The sequence below is a fragment of the Piliocolobus tephrosceles genome, chromosome 20, assembly GCF_002776525.5.
Source record: "Piliocolobus tephrosceles isolate RC106 chromosome 20, ASM277652v3, whole genome shotgun sequence".
Classification (NCBI taxonomy): domain Eukaryota; kingdom Metazoa; phylum Chordata; class Mammalia; order Primates; family Cercopithecidae; genus Piliocolobus; species Piliocolobus tephrosceles.
The window spans coordinates 6854291-6874167 of NC_045453.1; the positions used below are offsets into that span (position 1 = coordinate 6854291).

Here is a 19877-nt window from a genome sequence, read left to right on the forward strand (position 1 = left end):
GAAGCAGAGCACCACACAAGCAGCATTTCTTGGTTTCTCATGGTCATATTCAAAAGCAACTTTTAAATCAGAAAATAGAAAAGCATTTGTGGTGGGTCTTTTTCAAACCCAGAACACAAGTTGGCAAGGAAAACAGAAAGCTTCCTCTAGCATCCCTGTTTGGACTCCTCTTGGAGGAGTTTTACATTGCTTCCTCACCAACAGAGATGCTCAACTAGGATCTTTCTTAGTGTGCCAGTTACAAGACACAGTTACAGGCTATGTTTCTAAGACCTCTTAGTGGTCAACGAGGAAGGAGGGTACCTAGCACCTTGTATTCCTTCATGTGGTAATAGCTGGGGGAGGACTTGGCGGTGAGGTAGTAGCAACCATCCTCACATAGGGAAAAGAATTCAAATCTATGGAGTCATTCCCTGGACACTGACAACAGGCAATCCTCTCAAGTCTCAAGGTCCCACCACACACGCGTGGGAGGCCGTGTCTGCTTTAACTATGTATCTCAAGAGAAGAAGAGAAATGGCTGCCCAGATGAAGTGCCTGTCGTTTTCAGAAACTGGAAGTGCCTGTTCAGCTTCTCAGGACAAGGACACAGAGACTGTCAGAGCCCAGGCCCACACAGTTTTCTATGGTTGGTTTTTTGCTGATTTCACCAAGAACAACTTTTACAGAAAAGAAAACTGAAGGACAAACCAAATTGAAAGAATCACTGTTTGTTATAATAACTTTAATTTATCTTGCATTTTACAGAAGTCTATGAACGATTTTAAAAAAGCACCTCCTTACCCCATATCACGTTTCTCTGACAGGTGTTAAAAGTAGGCAATGAGTATGTCAACAGCTTGAACATCAGCGTCTTGCAAGGACTTCAGACCAACCAACCACTCGCCAAAAATCTTGGCAGCTTTTTAATCTTGTTTTTAATAGAACGGTATATCCACTGTGATGGCAAACCTGTCCAGCCACATCTCCACAACACGCTTTGCAAAATCAGTGATTAGCAAATTAGTTAGCTTTGGCACGGAGCTGTGCTCGCTTGCCCGTGACAGCCTGGAAGCCGGTTTTGATGCTGGCAACAGAACATCTAGAATGACAAGTTTCGCACTGTAGGAAATAGAGTCGTGTGTCCTTCTGTAGGATTGTGTCCGGTGATCGGCATGTGTGACAAGTGACATATTCCTCTGCAAATAAAGCAACACACAGAGTTACCTCGTGGCCACAGTGAGGTAGAGAAGTTTCTGCCTTCTTAAATATATCTCCTACAAAGAACTCCATAAGCCCAGGCTGAGAATTTACCTGAGCACCCAGACCAGGGAAGCTCAGCTATCCGAGGGGTAAGAAAACACAAGCTGTCTGCTGTGGCGTTTCCGGCACTAAACATGGGCTGATACTCAATGCCCCAGGATACAGGGAAGCCTGCCGGCTTGCTTATTCTTGTTTCTGTCTACAGGAGAACCACTCAAACGTGTTAGCAGACATGCCAATTTTAAATAACTAGGAACAAAAGGGGGCCAAGGCCAGGCCTGAATCACAGGCAGGTTTCTCTGACTTGGCCTTTAGCCCTACAATCAACCAGCAGCTTCAATCAGCTGGGCTTTCTTTAAAAATCCAAATCCTTCCCTATACCCCTAGTTAGTAGTCAAGAGCCACCTCCCTTTCCCTGTCATTTTGTCTCTGATCTTTTTAAGGCCAGCTTTTCCCAGCTCACTACAATCAAATGGATCTTACTACAACACTGCAGCCTGATGAGAACATTTCAGGGTGATCTAATGAAATTAATTACACACTTACTGATATATCTTCTCAAGACATTTTCTATCTGTTTCTGTTGGAATCTTCCTTTGATTACAAGTTGGTTATTACCATCTATAGAACCACTATGAAAGAAAACAAAAATATCTCCATCATTCTTGTTTCCTTCTAAAGGAACCAAATTCCAGCACCTTTAAACTTAATGAATTTAAAATATATTCAGTAGCATAGGATAAACTCTAGTACTGGTGCTATACTACTTAGTTTCCCAAAATTTACTTATTTATTTATGACACAGGGGTCTCACTCTGTCACCCAGACTTGAGTGCAGTGGCGCAATCATGGCTCACTGCACCTTCAATCTCCCAAGCTGAAGCAATCCTAGCCTGCCAAGAAGCTAGGATACCGGCACTCCCCACTGTGAACTGCTAATTTTTTTTTTTTTTTGGTAGAGATGGAGGAGTCTCCCTATGTTGCCCAGGCTGGTCTCGAACTACTGGACTCAAGTGATCCTCCCACAGTGCTTGGGATTAAAGGCGTAAACCACCACGCCCAGCCTCAAAATTTATTCTTAATTGAACAGTTTGTGTCTAATGATGTGCCCATACTAACATCAAATCCAATTAAATCTCCAGTGATAACAGATTTATAATTGATTTTAAGTCTAAAACAAACTGATTCCTTCATTGTGTGTGAAGTCCATCCAACAAAAGAAAAAAAACTTTTACGAATCATACCATGTACAAAGTAAGGGAAAGGAGAGAGCTAGAAATACAAAAACATGAAAGGGGCTACATTTGTTTTTTAAAATTCTAAGCACCAAATATTTTGATTCAGTCATGGTTAAAAGTATAGTTGATGAAAATATACACTAAAATTGTGGTAGCAGTTATACATATTAATTTTAACATGTGATATTAAAAACCACTGGAGCCAGGCGTGGTGGCTCACACCTGCAATCCCAGCACTTTGGGAGGCTGAGGCGAGTTGATCACCTGAGGTCAGGAGTTCGAAACCAGCCTGACCAATGTGGTGAAAACCCATCTCTACTACAAATACAAAAAAATTAGCCAGGTGTAGTGGTGTGCGCCTATAGTCCCAGCTACTGGGGAGGCTGAGACAGGAGAATTGCTTGAACTTGGGTTGCAGTGAGCCACTGCACTCCAGCCTGGGCAATAGAGCACAACTCCATCTCAAAAACAAAAAAACAAATGAAAAAAACCCATTGTATTGTATATTTTATTTTTATATTTTTTTTTGGCAGGGGGCGGGGGGGTGTCCAGGGGTGGAGGTTTAATAGGCAAAAGAGAAAAGAGAATAGCTCGCTCTCTCTTACGAAAGAGACGGATGTCCGAGTGGAACTCCCCTGGATTATATACTTTAAATTTGTAAGCTGTTATTTCAATAAAGCTGTTTCAAAAAAAAAAAAAAGGATAGTTGAATCACAATCCAGAAACTGTCAATGGTACTTAATGATAAACTGTTTGACAGGAAACTGTTGACAGGCACTTTTGAGAAAGTAAAGCTCTAGGCTAGATATCATTCATTCAAAATTATAAATCATGAAGTGAAACAAAATTCAGTCAGGCAGGGTTAAATTTCCTCCTCCACAGATTGGAACCCTTAATCTCCAGGCTACAGTGATTCCAATGCTTTTTTTTTTTTTTTTTTTTTTTTGGGGCAGAGTTTTGGTCTGCCCCCCGGACTGGAGTGCAGTGGCCGGATACTCAGCTCACTGCAAGCTCCGCCTCCCGGGTTTACGCCATTCTCCTGCCTCAGCCTCCTGAGTAGCTGGGACTACTGGCGCCCGCCACCTCGCCCGGCTAGCTTTTTGTACTTTTTAGTAGAGACGGGGTTTCACCGTGTTAGCCAGGATGGTCTCGATCTCCTGACCTAGTGATCTGCCCGTCTCGGCCTCCCAAAGTGCTGGGATTACAGGCTTGAGCCACCGTGCCCGGCCAATTCCAATGCTTAATGTAGAAATTTATTTTCATTCACTGTCAAAAGAAATGGAATTTTCTCAAAAACCCATTTAACCCACTTGACCGTAAGTTTACTGGCCACAACTTGTTATAATAGTTTATCCCACCTCTACAAAACCTCTAGATTATTCTAACAATAGAAAAAAACAACACTAGCTTTTGCTTCTTCATTAGTTTGTGCAAGTTACAAATAAACAACGATGGTAACAAATTTATATTTAAAACATGCTGGGTGCGGTGGCTCACGCCTGTAATCCCAGCACTTTGGGAGGCTGAGACAGGTGGATCACCAGGTCAGGAGATCAAGACCATCCTGGCTAACATGGTGAAACCCCGTCTCTACTAAAAATACAAAAAATTAGCCGGGTGTGGTGGCGGGCACCACTACTCAGGAGGCTGAGGCAGGAGAATGGCGTGAACCCAGGAGGCGGAGCTTGCAGTGAGCAGACATCACCGCATTCCAGCCTGGGTGACAAAGTGAGACTCCATCTCAAAAAACAAACAAAAAAAACACAATTATTCTACAACAGAGTCAATGTATCCACCATGGTCAAGTAAATTATTCCTTAACCCCACACCAAGGGTAGCAAATCCCAACAGTTTAAAGAGAATAGGAAGAGAACACTTTAATTATCTCTGTGCTGCCAGTGAGGCACAGGTGTCAAGCCTGCTAGGTGATCAAGCTGCAGGGAAAGACAGACCTGATTGTATCTATCTTGACTTTGCCACTAACTAAGCTAGCTATGTGACCAACTAAAACTTCACTTTACTGAACCTGTTTCTAAACGTGAAGACAGGAATATTACTTTCTACTTCATAGAACTATTGTGAAGATTAATTGAGATGGCACCCAAAAAAGCACTTGGCTCACAAGAGGTGCTCAATATGCATTAGTCATCATTATCATAACCTACTCTACATTACTTATTGTTAAAGGGACATTAGGCTTCCAGATAGTAGTCAAACTCATTGGCATGGGCTCCATGAGATCTTGGCCTTCCTGAATGGGTGGGAATGACATGCTCAGTGCCTTCAAAAGGTGAGCCCTGAAGACAGGTAAGTACCTATTTTCATCACAGATCCCTGTTTCAATGGTTTCTAAAGTGCCACTCATCAACTTCCTAGCTGTATTTCTTCAATAGCCTGTTACCAATTTAGGAAAAAATAGTCTGACCTTAAAAAAACTGATTCCTCTAAAGATCTAATATTTGCTCCATAAAAAGACTCACGAGTTTCAAATTAGTAACAGGAAAGTCTAAACATGGCAGTTCTGTGGTCCTCTCATTGGTACACCAGCAGGCCTGTTCAGATGTAAGCTCTGTGCCCTATTCCTAAGCAGTCAAGCTCTCCCACAGAAACAAAGGGATTTCACTCCTCCACTGGCCTAAAAGTTTCTCTAATAATCAGGTGAACATTTTCTCTAAGTGTGTTACATATCCTTTTCAAGAAAGGTTCTTATGAAATGTCCAGCAATACTGTATGTAAACGTATATAGTTTCTTACCTTGTACCCAATTCAGCCAACAAAAATGCAAGGAGATGTTTGGGCTGACGATGTAATCTAAAAAGAAAATCAAAATATATAAACCTTATCTTTCATGGAAATCTCACCAAACTTCTGAAAAATCTGTTCATTGTTTTGATCTGTGATTATTTAGCTATTAGGTGAATTTCATTGCATCGTTTATTTAAACTTTGAAATAAAGATAAAGTATATGACACCACTTTTTTTATTGTTGAGATGGGGTCTTGTTGTGTTGCCAAGGCTGGAGTGCAGTGATGATCATATTTCACTGTAACCTCAAACTCCTGAGTTCAAGCCATCCTCCCATCTCAGCCTGCCAAGTAGCTAGGACTACAGGTGTGTGCCACCATGCTGTCTAACTCTTTAGTTTTGTGTAGAGATGGGGTCTCACTACATTGACCAGACTGGTACAGAACTCATGGCTTCAAATGATCCTCCTGTCTCAGCTTCCCAAAGTGCCAGGATTAGAAGTGTGAGCCAAGCCGGATACCACTTGTTTACACTTCAATGCCCATAAGATCATATTACATTTTATGACTACATACATATGAGTAAGTCTCTAGAAACAAGGATGGAAAACATATAACAATAAACACCAACTTTAAAGAATAACAACTTCCTCTGGGAAGGAAAAAGGGGCCAGGAAAACATACAAAGGTGGCCTTAATTATAACTCTAAAACCACCTTTTTTTCTTTTGTTTTTGAGACTATGGTAAAATAGCATAAAACTTTCTTTTTAAAGAAGTAGGCCGGGCACAGTGGCCACCACTTTGGGAGGCTGAGGCGGGTGGATCACGAGGTCAGGAGATCGAGACCATCCTGGCGAACACGGTGAAACCCCGTCTCTGCTAAAAAATACAAAAAACTAGCCGGGCGAGGTGGCGGGCGCCTGTAGTCCCAGCTACTCGGGAGGCTGAGGCAGGAGAATGGCGTAAACCCAGGAGGCGGAGCTTGCAGTGAGCAGAGATCGCACCACTGCACTCCAGCCTGGGCAACAGAGACACCGTCTAAAAAAAAAGAAGTAAAAAAATCTGAAGCAAATGTGTCAAAAGTTCAGCATACACCAAACCTAGGTGAGGTTATCAAACAGGCTAATAAATATATATATTAATCCATATATATTTCCTGTTTAAAATTTCCATTAAAAGAAAGTGTATGTCTAGAAGGGTTCCGTGGTGGCACAACAGCAAAAAATGGAAACATCTTAAATATTCACCAACTAGAGGAATGGTTAAATAAATACATTCCAGGGTGTATTCTACTTTTAGAAATATCTCAATATACAAAAAAAAAAAAAGATGTACACATACATATAAAATAAAAAGCACAAATATAGAGCAATGCTATTCAATAGTTTCATTTTTTAAATCTATAGTGTGGCACTGTTTGAACTTGTTCCAACAAGCAGGTGCTACTACAATAATTTTAAGCTATTTTTCCCCAAAATGCAATGGGTGAGAACTGGTAAAAATATAATAAAATAGGTAAGCTCCTACATTGCTGGCGGGAGTATGAACTGGCACAACCTTGCTAGAAAGCAATGTGCTAATATTTGCCATAAAAATATCCATTCCTTTTTTTTTTTTTTTTTGTGAGACAGAGTCTCACACTACTGCCCAGGCTGGAGTGCAATGGCACAAACTCAGCTCACTGCAACCTCCGCCTCCCAGGTTCAAGCAATTCTCCCCGCCTCAGCCTCCGGAGTAGCCAGGATTACAGGGACCTGCCACCACGCCTGGCTTATTTTTTGTATTTTTTAGTAGAGACGGGGTTTCACTATGTTTGCCAGCCTGGTCTCGAATTCCTGACCTTGTGATCAGCCCACCTCGGCCTCCCAAAGTGCTGGGATTAGAGGTGTGAGCTACCACGTGAGCTACCCAGCCAGTTATCTAACTCCTAATGGTGGACTTTGCAGATGATTATTCATTTTCTTTAGCATGTCTTTATCTTCTAATTTTTCTGCAATGAGCACATACTACTACTGTCACTAGCCAAAAGAATCTAAACTATTTAAATATATGTAAGTAATGAAAACAAGCAGTTATCTCCGGGTGGTAAAATTTTGAGTGAATATTCTCTCTTTTGTGTTTACCGTATTTTCTACAACAAGCATGTATCACTTAGAAAACTGAAGAACAAAGAGTAGACAAGGTCAGTCGTCCTAAGGAACCTGCCAGAAAACATGCAGCTGAGGAGCTCAGAGAAAAGCCATTCCCAGACAGTAACCTAAGGCTGACTCTGGCATAGAATGTGATGGTAACTAAGAAAGGCAATTTCATCAATTGTGTCCTGGCAATGATCATCCAAGGAAGAGGCTCACCAAATTCAGGCACTTTCCCTGAGCTCACTGCTTGCTTGGCAGGCCTGTCCTAGACCGACTGATGAGCCTTTCCACTCCCTGGGCTCCCAAGGCTCCTGTCTGAGGACTACACTGAGACTCCTCATTCTTCACTACATCTAGTTAGGATCCATCCTCAATGGGTCAGCATGAGTTGATTTCTGTCACCTCTGAATGCACTAATAAAACAAGCACTCCTGGGCAACACAGCAAGACCCACGTTTCTACAAAAAAAAAAATAAATAAATAAATAATTTTTTTTTTTTAATTGGTCTGGCACAGTGGTGTGCACCTGCAGTCTCAGCTACTTAGGAGGCTGAGGCAGGAGGATTGCTGAAGCCCAGGAGATTGAGGCTGCAGTGAGCCATGACCACTCCACTGTATTCCAGCCTGGGCGACAAAGCAAGACAGTATCTTTAATAAAATAAAATAGCCCTGAGACTTACGAATTGAAGAAAATGACAGACTTGAACTGTGAACTCCCTCAACCCCTACACTTGTGTGTTCTTTCCATCTATAATGAAGTCCACAATAAGGACATTGAGCATTCTTAAAATTGCATTGAGAATCTGGTATTTGGGATGAAGGTACTCCATTAACCAACTTACAGTTTACAGATATCTGTAAAGTTGACAAAAGAAGTTTTCTTGGTTCCTACTCGGACGACCTGTGGAGGTTTCATGACAAATTTCCTTTTCTCCCCAGCAACCATATCTGGATTCTTTTCCCTCATGATGTTGAATACTCGATTCAGCAGCTATAAACATAAAGTGGTATTCATGAACACACTTAGTAACTGCAGGGGTACAAAGTTCCCCTTTGAGTCACGTTGCTTAACAGCAAATACTTCACTTCTGATTAAGTATACACATGCATTACTACAAGTCTGGGAGCTCCCTGAGGGCAGAGGTTCATCCCCAACCAGCATTTGGTTCGTTATAGATGTTCAGCAACTCCTTATCCAAAGTGAAATGAATGAACAACTACTCATTCTTTCTATGGGAAAGTACATGATACATGGAAAAGTAAGATTCAAGAAAGCCCAAACTAGCAAACTCCAGACTACCCTGGCCCCAAATTAGCTAGTCTGTCACCACTGCCCTCCTGATTCCTAGAGGGCTGAATGCACTCAGCAGTCTGCAAATTCAGGTGGGGACAGTCATTAGTACTACAATGACTGCTGCACTCTGGGCAGGCTGCCCCATGGGTGCGCACCAGGAATTGCTGTGCACTGGCTGTGTGACCTCTCTGCATTTGTTCCACCATCAGTCATTACTTTAATGGCCCTTCCAATTCAAGGAAGATTTATCTTGCTCTTCTTTGAGCACTAGTGAATAGCTTAGCCCCTTTTCACAACAGATTTTGTCTTACCTCCTCGTATGTGTAGTCTCTTTCTGAGCCTGCCCAAGCAGGGCCTGTCTGATTACTGAATGAGATACCATCATCTTTTTTGCTGTCTTCATCTTCTAGAGCTACAGATAATAAAGATTTTAAGAATGAAGGGTGGGCCCTACTATCATACAAAAGTGGGGATGGGTCTAGAAAAATGAAAAGTTTCAAAGACATTTGTCTTCCCTTCCACAGCTGCATTCACAACAGCCTTACGCATAAATCAAAGCTCACAACCCTTTTCCTTAGAAACAGGGATGTTATGACTTTCAAAAAAGACCCTTAATAGAGACCTCTCTAATTAGGAGTTAACATACAGAAATGTTTCTTAATTTAAGAAGCCAAAGATAAAATAATGCGTTAGAATAATTAGAGGAAAGAGTCCAACTGTTCTGAGCACCTAAGAAGCAGCAACATCCATAAAACTCATCTACTGACAAAAGTTCTCTAAAGACCCCAGAGCATTTAGAAACTAATGAAACTGCAAACAAAACTTAAAACAAAAATTTTATTAAAAAATTGGGGCCAGGCGCTGTGGCTCACGCCTGTAATCCCAGCACTTTGGGAGGCTGAGGTGGGCAGATCACCTAAGGTTGAGAGTTTGAGACCAGTATGACCAACATGGAGAAACCCTGTCTCTACTAAAAATACAAAATTAGCCAGGTGGGAGGCTGAGGCGGGAGAATCGCTTGAACCCGGTACGTGGAGGTTGTGGTGAGCCAAGATAGTGCCATTGCACTCCAGCATGGGCAACAAGGGCAAAACTCAGAATCAAAACAAACAAATAAACAAAAATCAGGCCAGACACGGTGGTTCACGCCTGTAATCCCAGCACTTTGGGTGGCCGAGGCGGGTGGATCACAAGGTCAAGAGTTCAAGACCAACCTGGCCAAGATGATGAAACCCTGTCTCTACTAAAAATAAAAATAAAAAAAATTAGCTGGGCGTGGTGATGGGCGCCTGTTAATCCCAGCTACTTGGGACGCCGAGGCAGAGAACTGCTTGAACCTGGGAGATGGAGGTTGCAGTAAGCTGAGATCGCACCACTGCACTCTAGCCTGCGTGACAAGGGTGAGACTCCGTCTCAAAAAAAAAAAAAAAAAAAAATCGGTTATAGTAATTTTCCCAAGCCTGAATTCAGTATGTTCTTAATGTAATCACAACTGACAAATTCTTTAACTGCCATTATCAAGCCAGACACTGTTTCCTTTCAGCTTCTATTATCAGGCAGTAGAAATAAGGGGCAAGAAAAAAATTTTAAAAGCACCCCCCACCCCCATCAAGGAGACTAGGGCCAAAGGCTTGAGTAACCTCTGAATGTGCTGCTGAGTCCTCAGCATTACCTTCATCTTTCTCTAGTATTTCATCCTCATCTGGGAACTTAACATTCTTCTTTTTCTTCTTTTTATTGCCAAGCATAATGTCAAGGTCATCCTCTGGTTCAGTTGGTTCTTGAACATCACTTTCAATCTTAAGATCCTAAGAAAGTGAGATGAGTCTGAACATTTGATACTGGGACTATTCTTTTTATTTATTTTACTACATTTTCTGTTGAGATGAAGAGTCTTGCTTTGTTGCTCAGACTAGTCTCAAACTCCTGGCCTCAAGAGATCCTCCTGCCCTGGCCTCCCAAAATGCTGGGATTACAGGCATGAGCCATCACACCCAGCCTGTTCTTTTTTTAAATTGACATGGGCTGACATTATTTTGGTGAGGGAAAAAAGTCACATATTCAAAATTGAAGTTACAGATAACTTTGGTCAGAGATGGACCAAACTGGCTCACAGAGACTCTGCCATTTAAACTGTGAATTCTTCAAAACACTTTTGGGATCTTTACCCCTCATTCATCTCTTTATTCTTCAGCCTTAGGATCTTATAATTATTGTCCTTGTTTCCAAACCAGGCTACTGTCAGAATCACGGCAGAGGCCAGGCGCCTTGGCTCACGCCTGTAATCCCAGCACTTTGGGAGGTCAGATCCCTGAGGTCAGGAGTTCAAAACCAGCCTGGGCAACATGGTGAAACCCCATCTCTACTAAAGATGCAAAAATTAGCTGGGTGTGGTGGTGGGCACCTGTAATCCCAGCTACTTGGGAGGAATCGCTTGAACCCAGGAAGCAGAGGTTGCACTGAGTTGAGATCACGCCACTGCACTCCAGCCTGGGCAACAAGTGGGAAACTGTGTCTCAAAAAAAAAAAAAAAAAAATTCACTTGAGAAACTTTTAAAAGTTTAAATCGGATTGACAATCTTCAGCAGGAACAGGATTCTGGAGTATTTTAAAGAAGTTTCTAAGTGATTTTGTCACTGGGAAAGATTTTTCCGGGGGACACCAAATATGTGGTGGTCTTTCACGGACCCTCCAATGCCAATTAGGTGTCCTCCAGTTTAATTAAGACACACACTATCCAGAGTTATCAGATTTCACAGGTTTAACAGCTCAGTTCCTTAAGACTGCCTTCACTTCAGATGCCAGTCACCACGCACTGGGTCCCCATGCTGCCTGCTTCTGTCCAACATGACTATAAACTCGAAGTTCCCACATTCCCTGCCAAGAGTCAATAATTTGCTAAAACGAGTCATGGAACTTAGGAAAGTACTTACTATTGCCAGTTTATTATAAAGGATGCAACTCAGAAACAGCCAAACATAAGCAATGCATAAGACAAGGTATTGGGGTGGGAGCTGAGGGGTAGCAAGGAAGGTAGGCGTGGAGCTGCCAAGCCAGGGACACCACCCTCCTAGCACCTTGTTGTGCTCACCAGCATGTTAGCTCTCCGAACCCATGTCTAGGGGTTTCATTACAAAGGCATGACTGACTGATTACATCATTTATTTATTATTTTTATTTTTTTTGAGACAAGAGTCTCACTCTGTAACCCAGGCTGGAGTGCAGTGGTGAGGTCTCAGCTCACTACAACCTCTGCCTCTCAGGTTCAAGTGATTCTTCTACCTCAGCCTCCTGAGTAACTGGAACTAGAGGCGCACGCCACCACACCCAGCTAATTTTTATATTTTTAGTAGAAATGGGGTTTCACCATATTGGCCAGGCTGGTCTCAAACTCCTGACCTCAGGTGATCCACCCGCCTAGGCCTCCCAAAGTGCTGGGATTACAGGTGTGAGCCACCACGCCCGGCCAACTGATTACATTATTAACTGGTGGCTGAACTCAATTTCCAGACCATCCCTCTCTGGAGGTGGCAGAGGGACCACTGGAAGTCCCAACCCTCTAAAATCACAGCTTTGTCCTTCTGGTGACCAGCCCCCATCCTAAGGCTATCTAGGGATCCCCAGCCACCAGTCATATCAGTAGCATACCAATGACCCTGTTATCACTTTGGAGATTCCAAGGATTTAGCAGTTGTGAGCCAAGAACATAAAGAACAAATATTTTTTATTATATCACAGTCAGCCTGGCACCCGTCTGTGGCGTGGTCTTTGGGCATCACTCCAATAGATGACATTATCAAAGAGGGAAAGGCAGAAGCTATGGGGAATTCGGATCAAGTGATAAATAGAGACAAAGTAAAGCTTGACCCCAAGATTAGCTGCCAGAGGCATGGATGTAAACAGGGCATATTAAAACCTAGAAATGAGTCATAAACATCCCAGAAGGGCAGAAAAGGCCAGTCTCAGTTTCCAGCTTTCTGATTTCTCCTTCCTTCTACCAGCTTATTCAGCTCCCTATCCTGAAGTGCGCTGTCAACCTTACTCATTAATTAATATCTATTAATCAGGATGTGTGCCTACATCCTGAACTGGGACAATGGCTACAGTCATTTCAGAAATCTTACCAGCTGGAATAGCTGGGAGTAAATAAAGCTCAGAGTCAGAATCCCAAATCCGGCTGTGTAGTCTTACTGCCACATGTGGCTACAAGACCAATCTGCCAGCTGGGCGCAGTGGCTCACACCTGTAATCCCAGCACTTTGGGAGGCCAAGACAGGCGGATCACCTAAGGTCAGGAGTTTGAGACCAGCCTGGCCAACAGGTGAAACCCCCTCTCTACTAAAAATACAAAAATTAGCCTGGCGTAGTGGCGGGTGCCTGTAAACCCAGCTATTTGGGAGGCTGAGGGAAGCCTGAGCCCAGGAGATGGAGGTTGCAGAGAACGGAGATCACGCCACTGCACTACAGCCTGGGTGACAGAGTGAGACTTTGTCTCAAAAAAATAAATAAATAAATCTGCCCATGGTATCCATTAGCCACATACCATACAAACAGGACACCAAATACCCAGTCTCTAAGTCAATAAATAAGAACTTAGAAATGCTGAATGTAAGTTAGCACGCACTAGCCAACTTCTATGCTATATTATTATTATTTTATCCCAGTAAGATCTACTTCCATACTGACACCAAGGAACAGCAGAAGGGAGAGAATGGCAAAAAGTATTTTTCTTTTTTCTTTTTTTTTGAGACGGAGTCTTGCTCTGTCGCCCAGGCTGGAGTGCAGTGGCGCTATCTCGGCTTACTGCAACCTCTACCTGCTGGGTTCAAGTGATTCTCCTGCCTCAGCCTCCTGAGTAGCTGGGACTACAGGTACGCACCACCATACCCAGCTAATTTTTGTATTTTCAGTACAGATGGGGTTTCACCATGTTGGCCAGGTTGGTCTTGAACTCCTGTCCTCAGGTGATCTGCCCGCCTCGGCCTCCCAAAATGCTGGGATTACAGGCGTGAGACAGCACGCCCAGTCTGCAAAAAGTATTTTTCAAGGCTTTTCAAAAGCCCTGGAATAGTCTGAAAATTCAGGTGGGAGAGTAGCCCAAGATCTCAAAAACCCTTCAAGTGAATGTCCATGCCTTGCCTGATGACCAGGATACCTCTAACATCCTCTTATGTTATGACTTCAACAATAGTATTCAAGCACTTATTTAGAGCTAATCTCCCAATAAAAGCTATTGGAGGAATCAACCAACAAAGCCTTGTCAACCAAAACTTTCTGTTACCCAGGATATTTAAATCCCATTTCTCATTATAATCTGAGCATTTTTCTCAATTTCCCTATAGTAGAAAGAAAAGAGAATCCCTGAACAGGGAGAGAACAAGATGAATCCAGATAAAACCAGCTTGTTCTCAAGGATTCTACATTATCCTTGAACCAAAACATCTTTGCAAACAGGAAAAATATCTTACTCATGTCAGTACTCCAGCAATTACCACACAATGCTTCAAATGCTTGACTTGCTGTAATCACTTACATATTTACTGTATTAACTGTCATAAAATTATGACACTATTTCTAAAACCCAATGAATTACTGTATACATTTCCTGCTACAAGTGGGATATACTTTATTCACTTGAGTTTGAGCAACTAAACTACTTACCAAAGAAAATTTTGAGTAGAGGGCACGAGATATTTGGTGTATGTTTGCTGTTGTGTGCGCACGTGCTTTCTCTCTCTCTATGTGAGTGTGCGTATTGCTATTACCTTGGGTTTTATAAATAGATGTGTGGATTCTGCTAAAGTGATTCCTAGGCAGGATCTTTAAAATGGTTAACTCTAGGGAGGAGAACAGATCTTCAGCTCCTTCCCCTTTCATCCATCCACCTACCCTCCCTCCTGTTCACCTTCCTGTCCACCTGTTACTCCCCGTCCAAAAGAATTTTGAGATATTTGTATTAGAAATCAATTCGGTAATAAGACTCACAGCGTCTCAAGTACCCACAAGATCAGATCATAAAACTAGCCTGGATACTCTGGTTTGCCTGCAAGCCACACTATCATCAGCTACCAACCACCACTGTGGTTCATTCTTTGCTGCTTAGAAGTACATGTATGAATTTGTGTATATTCTATGTTACCAAAAGTTTAAGAAACCAAAGGAATATTTGCTCAAAAGGATTTCTCCCTCATAGAAATAGTTCTCCGCAGCCAAAAATCTCAGTATGGTTAAGGACAAGGGACATTTTGTGATCATTTTAATGGCACACAATACAATATGTAAGACCTAAATTTAAATTCCTTGAACTACAATCCCTTTAAGACACCTAGTCAGACACACTCCCAAGAAAAGCAATTAAGTGCTAATAACAAAAGCACAGCTAGTAAGACGTGAGTCAAAGGGAGGGAAACATCAGTCATTAGCAACCTTGCAAGAGGCCAAATTTTACCTTCAACAAGAAAGCAATACTACCTTTACACCTTCTTCAGCTTCATCAATATCAAATATCTTTTTAGTTTTTTTCTTCTTTTTCTTTTGATTAAAGAAGTTCAAGTCATCTAGATCATCAGAAGCATCTAAAAAGACCAATGCATAATCATTAACAACTAAAAGGCAAAGCATCAAATTATGAGTTACATAAACATAGCTCAGCAATTACTCAAGTCACCAGAAAAGACTGACTGGGTATTAATTAGTCCCTCCACAATCACAAAAGTTATTGTTTTTTTTTTTTTTTTTTTTTTTTGAGACCAAGTCTTGCTCTGTTGCCCAGGCTGGAGTGCAGTGGCGCAATCTCGGCTCACTGCAACCTCTGCCTCCTGGGTTCAGGCGGTTCTCCTGCCTCAGCCTCCCGAGTAGCTGAGACTACAGGTGTGTGCCACCATGCCCAGCTAATTTTTTAATCTTTTTTAGTAGAGACAGGGTTTCACCATGTTAGCCAGGATTGTCTCGATCTCCTGACTTCACGATCCGCCCACCTCAGCCTCCCAAACTGCTGGGATTACAGGTGCTAGCCACCGCGCCTGGCCACAAAAGTTATGGTTCTGAAAAACAAAATGGTGGGTCATCTCAAAGATCTATAGGAAAAATCTAGTTAGGGAACCATGTTGAGAATATTTATTTAGTAATCTGACCATATCACTCCTCATTGTTCCCAAGACAAAGTCAGAGCTCTAACACAATTTCCAACTCTCCAACTTTATCTCCCACTTCTGCTTCTTGCCTTCCTCACTTCAATCTCTGGTTCTAACCCTACTGAACTACTTTCAGTTCTGAGTGCAATATACGTGAGGTCTCTCACCTCCAAACCTTCCTGTGGGCCCTCTTACCTCCATCTCACAGGATCTTGGTTAAATTACTTCCACCAAAGCCTTCTCTAAGCTTATCCATCTTTCCCTGCAACTTGGTTAGGTATCCCCAGAATGCTTGTATAGTATCTTCTGCTTACCCCAACTGAGGAACTTACTACCAGCTTGCTTATCTATCTCCCTACTAGATACTAAGTAAGAGCCTATGCCTTGTTCACCTAAATTCTACCGCCTAGCTCAACATTTTATTGCATCTATTAATCATCAAAAGGCCTAACAAATTATTTCACATTTATTAAAATAAGGCTGCACAGTAAATACAAGTTATCAGTGAAATTTTACCTACCATTAATGAGTAGGTTCTGTTCAAAAAATTTTCCATTTGACCTGCCATGTTATAAACTAGAAATATTTTAGGATCCCTCTGCTACAAAGTTTTTCAAGAAACTACTTACAAATCCATTTTATCTTATTACAACAGGAATGAGTTACTTTTTAGTTTGTTTTAAACATGTAGAATACACTTAGCACAGGGCAGATGCTCAGTGAATGTCAGTTGTCTCTATCCTGGCACAGAGTTATATTCAACAGACACAAATAATGTTTATAGAATCATTTCTCTCTAATAGTCAAATTATGTCTATGTTACAGCACAGGGGTAACTAAAGCTGATGTCTAACCCCAAATACTTTAGGCTATCATTTTAATCTCTCATATATATTTTCAGACTTGCTAAGACACAAAACTGCCTATCTTAGTACTATTTCTTTCTGCCCACACTCAAATACAACTACTGTTAAAGTTAGAGAAGAGACCTGATGGGTTAAACTGGAAAACCAGCTCTGGAACAGCAAGGTTTCATCATCTTTGCAACTTGTGAATTAAATGGGAACTTCCCTGCAACAAGCCTATCAGAAATCGAAAACGGTCCACTGCATACAGCCTACTGATGGCCTTGACTTCACTGGAGCAGCCTAATCAGGCTGAGAGGTCGCTGCATATACAAAAGCCAAAATGCTCATAGAACCAGGGCTTCTAGGACAACAGTAACTCTCTCACATCAACCACTCACCTTTTTTCCTAGTGTCCTCTTCATCAGCTTCCAAATCTTTGTCCTCAGTTGGCTCTGGCTCCACTTCTTTTGTTTCTGAAGGCTGGGTTTCCTCTGTTTGGGTATCCCCTTCCTCATCTAACATAAAAGGCTTCTTCTTCTTCTTTTTCTTCTTGCTCATAGTAGGATCAAAAATCATCTGTTTAAAAGACAAAAAACAAAAAGGGACCAAATGATTGTTTTTAATGATGCTCACATTCCAAATATGCTTTATCCACAAAAGGCATACTCTTAAAAGTAAAAGAGTATCTGATACATTAAAACACCAAAGGAGAATTTACCAAAAAATAAAATAAAATGTCCACCCAACCTTCCTGACACTATTAAACATCAGGGGAATTGAAACATGTACACGTCTTTCACTTTGCAAAGTATCACAGATACTTCACTTTCAGTTTCATGAGCAAATATGGACGTTTGAATGAATCATGGAATTTAGGGAAGGGACTTTCACAACAACCTATGCTATGCCTCTTACTTTATAGATATAGGAAAACAATACCTAAGCAGGGTGTAAATTTTTTTGTACTGTTTTTTTTCTTTCTTGAGACAGGGTCTCACTGTCACCCAGGATGGAGTACAGTGGCACGATCACAGCTCACTGCAACCTCAACCTCCTAGACTCAAGCTAGATCCTACCATCTTAGCTCCCCAAGTAACTGGGACCACAAGCATGTGCTACCATGCCCAGCTAATTTTTTCATTTTGGAGAGACGGGGTCTCCCTCTGTTGTCCTGGGTGGTCACAAACTGCCAGAGGCAAACAGTCCTCCCACCTCGGCCACTCAAAGCAATGGAATAACAGGTGTAAGCCACCACACCTGGTCAGGGGTATAAATGTTTTATTCAAGGCTGGTAACTTGGGGCTGCTACAGAGAGACTTGAAAGATTCTGACCTGATTAAAAAAACAATTTTTTTTAAACTTTATCCTGAAGTTCAGACAGATCTTCAAGGAAACCCATCCGCAACTCCTCATGTGTAAAACATTTCACTCCGCTTTTTGCTTGTGGAACATTAAAGGTTCCATTTTCTTTTTAACGAAACAGCATCTGGCTCTGCTGCCCAGGTTGGAGTGCAGTAGCATGATCTCAGCTGAATCCAACCTTGACCTCCCAGTCATGCCATCCTTCCACCTCAACTTCCTGAGTAGCTGGAATTACAGGCGTGCGCCACCACACCCAGCTAATTTTTGTATTTTTAGTAGAGACGGGGTTTCACCATGCTGCCCAGGCTGGTCTTGAACTCCTGGGCTCAAATGATCCACCAGCTTCAGCCTCCCAGTGTTAGGATTACAGGTGTGAGGACCATGCCTTGCCCCCAGATTCTCTTATTTTTATCTAAACATCCACTATAGAATAGGTGGAAAACTAATTTATAATTTGTAGACTATCTGCTTGCACTGATCACTTGAAGAAAGAAAAGTTCAGACATCATACAGGCCAGACACCTGATAGAGTAGAAAGTGCAGGAGGCCAGGTGCGGTGGCTCACACCTATAATCCCAGTACTTTGGGAGGCCGAGGTGGGTGGATCACGAGGTCAGGAGATCAAAACCATACTGGCTAACATGATAAAACTCCGTCTCTACTAAAAATACAAAAAATTAGCAGAAGGTGGCGGGTGCCTGTAGTTGCAGCTACTCGGGAGGCTGAAGCAGAATGGCGTGAACCTGGGCAGTGGAGCTTGCTGTAAGCCGAGATCGCACCACTGCACTCCAGCCTGGGTGACAGAGCAAGACTCAGTCTCAAAAACAAAAAAAAGAAAGTGCAGGGTCTTTGAAGTCAAATAGAACTGGATTCAAATACCAAGCTTTTTTTTTTTTTTTTCTGAGCTCCTTACCAATCTCTCTCCACATTCTATTAATATCATGCTTAAATTCAGCATTTTGCCCAGTGATCTGCTGCGGACAGTGTAGTAGTAAAGCGTTTAAAAGCACAAGTCTGGAGCCCATTTGACTGGATTCAAATTCTGACTCTGGCTTGTACCTATGTTATTCCACAGCTCATCTGTAAAATGGAGACAAGTAGCAGGATGACAACAAACCATACAAGGTTACTGGGAGGGTTAAAGAAGTATGTAAATGTAAAACCCTTGCCGTAGTGCCTGGCACATAAGTACTCGATAAATATTAGCAACTGTAATTTATATAATACTTTACCATTCACAAAGTATGGTTTTCTCTTGATTCTTATAACTGAAATTTCATCAACTCAGGTGCTCTAATTTCCCAAACATATAAAACTCTCAAAAGCTTCCAAAAATTGATTCTAACATAAACTTATTTATGTCCCAAGATCATTAAGGAAACTAGACTGAAATCAAGCCACAGTCTGTAATAAGGTAATATAGTTACTGTCCTTGCCCAGTAGAGAAGTATGGTATTTGCAAAGTATTTTCAAAGTTAGTCTTTTCTCCCTTAACAAGGATCCAATTGTATAAATAATTAAATCTGAAATGTAGTCAGTCTGAAGAACATTATCTGGCCAACTTAAAGAAGTGTCCCTGGCCGGGCGCGGTGGCTCAAGCCTGTAATCCCAGCACTTTGGGAGGCCGGGACGGGCGGATCACGAGGTCAGGAGATCGAGACCATCCTGGCTAACACGGTGAAACCCCGTCTCTACTAAAAAAAATACAAAAAACTAGCCGGGCGAGGTTGCGGGCGCCTGTAGTCCCAGCTACTCGGGAGGCTGAGGCAGGAGAATGGCGTAAACCCGGGAGGCGGAGCTTGCAGTGAGCTGAGATCTGGCCACTGCACTCCAGCCCGGGTGACAGAGCAAGACTCTGCCTCAAAAAAAAAAAAAAAAAA

The 19877-nt window shown here is 42.1% G+C and overlaps 1 protein-coding gene across 1 annotated transcript in view; it reads right to left on the reverse strand.

Annotated features, from left to right (window-relative positions):
- Positions 1 to 694: 694 nt before the first annotated feature.
- Positions 695 to 19877, reverse strand: part of EIF2S2 (eukaryotic translation initiation factor 2 subunit beta) — a 24487-nt gene continuing 5304 nt past the window's right edge. The window contains exons 2-9 of the mRNA XM_023220454.1: positions 17034 to 17211; positions 15126 to 15229; positions 10327 to 10462; positions 8966 to 9066; positions 8203 to 8351; positions 5235 to 5291; positions 1789 to 1874; positions 695 to 1178 (exon numbers count right to left, since the gene is read on the reverse strand). Of these exons, the coding sequence (XP_023076222.1) occupies positions 1003 to 1178; positions 1789 to 1874; positions 5235 to 5291; positions 8203 to 8351; positions 8966 to 9066; positions 10327 to 10462; positions 15126 to 15229; positions 17034 to 17211 (987 nt within the window). The 3' untranslated portion in view covers positions 695 to 1002. The remainder of the gene's footprint in view (positions 1179 to 1788; positions 1875 to 5234; positions 5292 to 8202; positions 8352 to 8965; positions 9067 to 10326; positions 10463 to 15125; positions 15230 to 17033; positions 17212 to 19877) is intronic.